The following is an 8,509-nucleotide window of genomic DNA, read 5'->3' as shown; positions in this document are numbered from 1 at the left end:
CTATTATTATTGCCATTATAGTTATCACTATCATTATCAATATCATTACCATTACTACTACTACTATTATTATTATTATTATTACCACCACTACTACTACTACTACTACTACTACTATTATTATTATTATTATTATTATTATTATTATTATGGTTATCACTATTATTATCAATATCATTATCATTATTTCTATAGTTATCGTTATTATTATCATTATCATTATTATGATTCTTTTGTTCTATTGAAATTTTTGAAAAATTTCTTTTTTAATGATATGATTATTTTAAAGATTTGAATGATTTTGGCATTATCAACATTTTATTATTATTATTATTATTATTATTATTATTATTATTATTATTATTATTATTATTATTTTCTTTTGGGAAACATTTTTAATAAATGCATCATCATAATGCCAATTCAGCAAATCAAAACCCATCACACTTTCCTCTAGAAAATAAGTAGTAGTATCATTTCAAAAAAAAAAAAAGAAAGAAAGAAAGAAAATAAGTAGTAATTCCTTTCAACTCTTTTTTTTTTCCTGAAAAAAGAAGAAAATTAAACGTTGTAGTTATAAAAAGAATAAAAATTCTGTTGTAGAGTGTTGAAAAAACATTTTCATCAGTTTGTACAACGAACAACTAAAATCATATCAAATTATAAAAAATATATAATAATTTATTGAGATTTGATCATAGAATTTTAACACTTAAAAATTACTATGCTTTACTTGTATTAAAATGAAATTTTCTCACAAAAAAAAAAAACATAACTGCATACATGTTATGTTTTATTCCTTTCAATACAACAAGCAGACTAACAATAGCATAAAAACATAACAAGTATTTATTCCCTTCCAATACAATTACAAGCAGACTAACAATAGCATAAAAACAACATGTAGCGAAAGGGTCTTGATCTCTTTCTTATAAATTCACATTTCACGCGATCAACGGATCATGCCTCCTTCCACGACTGGAGGCACTGCAACTCCACGGTTATTTGCGTCCACGTTTCCATGCCACCCTGTTTACACATTATTATTATTATTATTTTTTCAAGGAAAAAACCAACCACATCAAAAACGGTCCATCAGTCAAACCCCCACACTCATTACTGCATGTCATTTTTCAATTACATATATACACGTATATATATATATATATATGTATCTATTGAGACAAATTAAATTTAGATCTTCTGTTAAAAAATGTTGTCTCAAATCTAGATCCTCTGTTCAATAAATGCTGTCTCAAATCTCTGTCCACCCAATAAAAAATGCCACGTCATTTAATGAGTTTTGAGACTTACGAGACTTTAACTCCGTCATTGTCTACTGTTTTTTGTTTTTATTTTTATTTTTATTTTTTTTACAGGGCCTTTTCTATCTTCTTCCTCCTCTTTATTTGTTTAACTACTGTGAAGTTTCTTTAACCAAATTTTATGATATGACAAGATCCTCATAAATCAAAAGCCAGAAAATCAGAGTCTTATTATTTTTTTGGGAAGGCAAGTCAACCAAATTCAAACCCAAAAAATTCTCAAGCAAATTTTAGTACTTTGACTACAAAAAAAAAAAAAAAAAAAAAATTAACGGGACACAAACTTTGACCAAGAATAAAACAGAGACTTAGCGAGAGATGTTGAAGATGAATGAATATTATAGAATAAATAACCAATTCCCATGTTGAATCCCTTGTTCTGGAGCTCGCGGTACTCTTGGCACAAGGCACAGAGCCCGCAGAAGCAGTGGACCAAGCAATCACCGCAGGGACTCTCCTCCAGAGCATATCTCCGCCTTATCTTCGACCTGTAAGTACACGAGTAGCAGCACACGACTCCCACCCACACTAACAGCAGGTACAGCGCCCCACTCGCCACACATGCTGATCAATTCACGAATTTTCAACGGTTACGTTTTCATTATATATTTTTAGGAATTATTACCAATTTAGAGTAGCATTTATATATATATATATATTTTAAAATGTGTATATTTTTTTATATTAATTTCTTTTTATGATAAAATATATAATATATACATATTTAAAAAAAAATATACACATTTTAAAAAAATATACACATTTAAAAAATATATATATATAATTATTGCTCCAATCCAGTACCGGATCTCAGCACAAATTTTCATTGGATAAATATTATTTTAAAACATTTACATCCACATATATGTGTGTAAAACTAAAAAACTTACATGTGGCTCCTTCGTCCACGATCTCAGCAATTCGGCCAAAGGTAACGCAAGGACACCAGTAAGTTAAGCAGCCTAGAAAGAAAAACAAAAAGAGGTCAACAATCAAATCCGATTGTTTAATTTGCGCTATTTGGAAATTTGAAGCTTAATTACAGCTTTTGCAGTCGGAGAAGCAGTCGCAGAGGCCGGTCGACCAGGGGCCTGGAGCACGCGATGAGTACATGATGGTTTCTTAAGGGTAAAAAGCAGATATTGTTGTTTTAGTGGGAATGAAGTTGTGGATATGAGACCAGATAAGTGGAGTGGAGTATTTAAGGATTTTTTTTTTTTTTTTTTAGTTTTAGATTTTGTGTAAATTTCTAACCACATAAACCGTATCTTCTTGGATTGCACTAGTCACTCTGGTTTCATATTGTAGTTGTAGATAGTGTGAATTTCTCATCATATAATAGTTTGTACAAGCCTTTGTCGTGTAAGTTTGTAACTTAATGACCATTTAGTTCGCTGATTTGAGTTTTTAATTTAAGTTAAGATGTAATTTTATATCAGAATTTTTTACTATAGTAAAAAAATTAAATGTTACTGTTTTTAAAATTTTTTTACTATAGCAAAACTCGAATTCTAAATTCGTGAAATGAATGGATCTTAAATAAGTAATCGTTGTTGTTAAAAAAAAGTACTGTTGTTGTCGGATAGTTTTTGTTAGCATATGATGGTGAATTTTCAGACGAAGGCTACCATCAACCACAACAAATAATTTATTTAAAACATTGGTTATGAAAAGAGTAAAATCAATCCAATACTTAGGGTGTGTTTAGTAGATGGATCCAGAATCGTGATTTTGAATCATAGTTCAAAATCAGTGTTTGTTTAAGTGATTCTAAATCATAATTTTGAATCATGATTTAAAATCAGTGTTTGGTTTGGATGACTCTGAATTATGATTCAGAATCTGACGTGATGTTTTAAATTAGCTCAAATCATGATTCTAAAATTACTCCCTCTTGATTCAAGGTGATTCAAACCCCTGATTCTGAATTATGGTTTTAGAATCATGATTTGAACCTAAAATCATGAATCATAGTTCTGATTTTAGAATCATGATTAGAATTACCTTAATTTAAATTTTCGTACTAAACGAACTTTTAAATTGTGACGTTGGAAACTTTTATGTTATAGGATTAAAAAATTCCTCGGCCGTGAATAGATAAAGTGACAAGTGGCCATAAGAAGAATTGAAGTTAAAGGACAACCGGTCGAATAGGTAATGACAATTAATGGAGAAAGAAATAAGAGGACAACAATTGTTTAACTTACTTAACAATTGATAAGAAAAAAAAAGAACATTGAGGACATTCTTTAGTGTACCCGGCCAAGTTTTAAAACTTATTTCTTTGTGTTCCTGGATATTGTGTATGAATGTGGGAAGCCTAATGCCATGGATTTATAGCGATCGTGACATAATGATGAAGACATATAACACATCTTATGAAGACGATCGCTTGACCAAAGAGCATCATCAACAACATATTTTAAAAAACATAATCTATGACAAGTAAATCAACATGAAATTAATAAAAATAAATTAATAATATTATAAACAAATATTAACAGGTCGTTCTTTTCGTAACTCAAATCACATCTTAAGTTTTATTACTTCAGTATTTATTCTTATAAAAATTTAAAATTAACTTTTTTTATTAAAGTATGTGTTTTATTCTTATATACACAATTATAAGTTCCCAACTTAGAGTTGTGAAAAGAATAAAACTTAAAAGAGTTTCAAAAGTCCTTGTTTTTCCACGGTTCTAGTTTTGAATTTCATAATAATAGCAAAGAAACGATGATCGCATCATTGCAGGATGTGTGACATTGTGGCATGATGATGGTCCTTTGTCAATCTTGCGGTTGGAGTTTGGGAGTGACGATGTCGTTTGGTTACATTCAAGAGTAATTGCCCAGGATAGTGGAATTTGACATGGACATCCACTTACCACTTATTCAATTCCTTATGTCGCAGACGAAATGGACATTTCAAGGTTTTGCAAAAGCCAGCAGCACAATGGCGTTGAGCAAGAAGAAGAAGAAGAAGAAGAAGAAGCTAGCAGCGGTGTGGTTCATATTGCGTAATACAATAAAGGCCAGAGTTCTTTTGTTTTTTTTTAAACAAAAAGAAAAAAAAAATAGATTTGTACTTTTCTAAAAATCGCTTAGCTGAAGTACACGATTATATACGTAAAGTTTACGACTAGAATGCAAATTTTATTTGATTCATTTATTTCATTAATTTAAATTTTTAATTTTAATTTTATTATAGTTAAAAATTCTTATAAAAAGTTAAATTTAACTTTTTTTATTATATTAAAAAATTCTCATATAATATCACATATTAACTTAAATTTAAAATTTAAATAAACCAACTGAATGAGAATTTATGATACATAAGTGTAAGCACAAAAAACTTACGAATGCTTTACGATCGATATATTTGCAAAAGTTACCATCAAATGATTTTTTTTTTTTGGCAGGAGAATGATAAAATATATTTTCTTCAACTTGTAATTGTCTCTTTACTAGACAATCGTTCTTTTTATTGCACAATCGTTGGGAATTAGTAAGGAAAAAAAAAAAACTTTCTACCAAATAGTTAAAAGCAAGGATGAAAAAAATTAATATTTACAAGAAATACTGATATCGGTGAAAATTAATGTAAAAAATAGAAATTCATATTAAAACACTCAGACTTTAAGAAACTTTAAAATGTAATTATTTAATCAATTTTTTTTTAAAAATAACGGTCCTATAAGAGAATAAAGTCTCACTCATTTTACTAATTTAAATTTTTAATTTAAATTTTATTATTAGTTAAAATTCTTATAAAAAATTATATTTAATTTTTTTATTATAATAATAAATTCTCATATAAAATTAGATTTGAACTTCAATTAAAAATTGAAATGAGACTTAAATTAGCATCCACTTGGCGCTCCTCGTAAGTTGGTGAGGGCGCTAGCTTTGTTCATGCAAATGTGGGTTCACAAAGACCTTGCTCATTGACTTTTCATCATAAGCCAACAGGCGTCTATTATTGAATTCACCCGACTTGATAGTACCTATTTTGGGAACGCCCAGCGCCAAAGTCACTGAATGGGCAAGTCGTCAATCTCTAAAACGGACTATGTAATGTACTTTATCTACTGGGTTAGGGGTGGGCATTTTACCAAAAGTTTCTATTGTATCAATCTACCCTTGTGTGATTCCTGTTGAAGCATATACTCGGGGGTGGGTGCAGGGCGGACGATTTTAAAGCGGACTCTTGCTCATTGACTTTTCATCACAGTAGCTCCACCCACGAGAAACAAAAAGAAATAAATAACATTTGACCAGTTTAGCACACGTCAGAGGCTTGGCTACTAGCAAGATGAAAAAATTGTTATTTATAAAAATTTTAGTACTTAAATTTTATAAAAATATCGACAAAAATATTAATATCAGTAAAAATTAACGTAAAAAGTAAATAGTCATATTAAAACATTATATTTTAAAACAAAATTTAAATAAACAATGCAAATTTTGTGTCTCTTTACATCTTATCTCAACACTCATCTTTTCATTTGTCTTTATTGCATAATCATTTGATGTTTCCTCCACATTCGTTAAAACTATCATAGGTATGCAATTATTGTCGTTGTTGACGAAAATACCCGTCAACAATTAGTGCTCTTAAGAGGACTCTTATGAGTTTTCCCATATTGCCCTGAGTTGTCCTATGGACCAACAAATAATGGAAGCCATTCCACGTGGGCATTCTACCACCACATCAGCCGCCTCCGCATGAAACACGAGGTATCAAAGAAAAAGTCGACACTGTCCGTCATTTCTACCCTATCCATCTTTACTTGGTCTCTTCCATTTTATTAAAAATAATTGGACCTCTACTGTTCAAGTTGTTAAGGGATTGTTCTTTTGTATTTTTAAGTTAGAATGATTTGAGTGATGATTTTGAATTGAGTTTGAGTTATAATTTGAGTTAAAGTTGTAACTTAAGGCCCCGTTCATTTCGTTGATTCGAGTTTAGAATTCGAGTTTTGCTACAGTAAAAAGCTCTCACAAACAATCAAATCTAACTTTTTTGCTACAGTAAAAAGCCCTCACATAAAATCACATCTCAACTCGAATTAAAAACTCGAATCAGCGAACTAAACGGGCCCTAAATTTGTGTTTGGATGTGTACATTTATGTTATGATTTGAATTCAGAATATTTTTGAGTTTGTGTTTGAGTGGGTTAAAACTTAAATTTTTATTTAGATAGTATTTTAATAAAAACTCAATGGTGATGAAAAATTTTAATTGGGTATATGGGTAGGGTTTTATTCATCTTTTCGTTGTGAATGCATAGAAAAAAAATCATCTCAATCAGAATTAAAAGGAAAATGTTATGACATTTTTAAGAATAGAAAAAATAATGTTCATTAACTTGAGTTCGAGTTTATGAACTCGAGTTGAAAGGGAAACTTGAACTTGAGTTTAGCCCCGAACTCGAGTTCAAACTCAAATTTTACAAAAGAACATGAACTTGAATAAAGTTATAACTCGAGTTCAAACTTTTTACGAGTTTCGTTGCAAAAGAACAACCCCTAAAAAATTCATTGCACTTTATTTTCTTATCTTTTCTAACTATTTTTCTTTTTAGAACTTATAGTTCTCGTTAATTTTATTAATTCGAGTTTAAAATTTGAGTTTTATTACAGTAAAAAGTTTTTAAAAATAATTACATTTAATTTTTTTACTATAATAAAATTTTTTATATAAAGTCAAATCTCAACTCGAATCAGCGAACTAAACGGACCCGTAATTATTGAGGGTGAAATTCAACGTTTATTACTTATTACAAAATACCATTTCGAAAAGTCCACTTTACTCCAATCCCCATTTTCCATCTTTTTCCCCATGTCTCCCTCTCTTGATCACAACGACAATGCAGGGCTAAGATTTAAGCTCGACGACATAGCTGTGGGTTTTCGAGGTGTCTCTTGGTTTTCCATTGGCACTCGCAAGTGCTAGGCACAGGCTCACCAATCTTGTGTCAACGAGCTTAGCCTTATGCTGCCGAGATATGCCTCTTCAGCGCTTAAGGCCATGTAGGTGGTGGCATGGTCATCCTCGATTAGGGTTTCTTTTTGCATTTTAATTGTAAAAGGTTTTTTTTTTAAATAAAAAAAAATTCTTAAAAGGACAAAGAACAAACTTATCGATATTTCTGTTAGGAAAATTACGTTTTCTAATTAATTAATATGGGCCACATATTAAAATTAACAAGAAATAATATTTTAGAGATTGAATTGAAATTTAGCAACATTATCAGAATATTGCGGATATAGAAAAATATTTAAAATGGAACTCCATAATAAGTGCATCCCACTTTTTGTGGTAACCACCATTTGATATTTAGTAAGCAGTTAGTAATATTTTTTTTATCATCATTATTGTGATTTATTATCATCATTATCATTATCGTTATCATTATCGTTACTATCATCATTATCATTAACATTAACATTATCAATATTGTTATGATTATGATTATCACTGTTATTATTATTATCAATATCATTAAATTATCACTACTACTACTACTACTACTATTATTATTATTATTATTATTATTATTATTATTATGGTTATCACTATTATTATCAATATCATTATCATTATTTCTATAGTTATCGTTATTATTATCATTATCATTATTATGATTCTTTTGTTCTATTGAAATTTTTGAAAAATTTCTTTTTTAATGATATGATTATTTTAAAGATTTGAATGATTTTGGCATTATCAACATTTTATTATTATTATTATTATTATTATTATTATTATGGTTATCAATATTATTATCATTATTCTGATAGCTATCGTTATGATTATCATTATCCTTATTATGACTCTTTGTTCGCCAAAAACTCTATGCATAAAATGACTCCTCGCAAGCGCACGCAATCGAACAAGTAATATAGTAATGAGTAAAGTATCGTCTCCACAGGGACTGAGTTAATGAGGAATTCTATTACAAAAACCAGTTTTATCAATATGATTGAGAATAGTTTGAATGCCAAATTGATATTAATTAAGTGAAAGAATGTATAAGACCAAAGACTGTAATTTAAATGCAGACAAGAGGTAAAAGTCAACAAGATCTGAGCTTAGAGCTGTGATTTAATGATGGATGAAGGCTAGGATTACTGATTTCCCCTCGGTTGCAACTCTGACCACGAATTGCTATACGATTGCTG

At 29.3% G+C, this 8,509-nt stretch overlaps 1 protein-coding gene across 1 annotated transcript; it reads right to left on the bottom strand.

Moving 5' to 3' along the window:
* Window positions 1–764: 764 nt before the first annotated feature.
* On the bottom strand, window positions 765–2,684 carry LOC21409872 (cell number regulator 2). Its single transcript, XM_010091717.2, has 4 exons — window positions 2,369–2,684; window positions 2,216–2,287; window positions 1,680–1,889; window positions 765–1,029 (listed from the first exon to the last, which is right to left on the bottom strand). Exons 1-4 carry the CDS (start codon window positions 2,436–2,438, stop codon window positions 953–955), a joined length of 429 nt encoding a protein of 142 aa, XP_010090019.2. The 5' UTR covers window positions 2,439–2,684; the 3' UTR covers window positions 765–952.
* Between the last annotated feature and the right edge of the window lie 5,825 nt (window positions 2,685–8,509).

Source organism: Morus notabilis, unplaced genomic scaffold, assembly GCF_000414095.1.
Source record: "Morus notabilis unplaced genomic scaffold, ASM41409v2 Scaffold329, whole genome shotgun sequence".
Taxonomy (NCBI): domain Eukaryota; kingdom Viridiplantae; phylum Streptophyta; class Magnoliopsida; order Rosales; family Moraceae; genus Morus; species Morus notabilis.
The sequence above is the reverse complement of the archived record's forward strand: the minus strand, read 5'-3'. Positions and strand labels throughout refer to the sequence as shown.

Bases quoted from the DNA above. Each gene is read 5' to 3' on its own strand.
- LOC21409872 (XM_010091717.2), bottom strand. From the start codon at position 2,438: ATGTACTCATCGCGTGCTCCAGGCCCCTGGTCGACCGGCCTCTGCGAC. The intron at 2,288-2,368 runs GTAATTAAGCTT...TTTTCTTTCTAG, and splicing joins CTTCTCCGACTGCAAAAGCT to GCTGCTTAACTTACTGGTGT. The intron at 1,030-1,679 runs GTTATTTATTCT...ATGTGTAAACAG, and splicing joins GGGATTCAACATGGGAATTG to GGTGGCATGGAAACGTGGAC.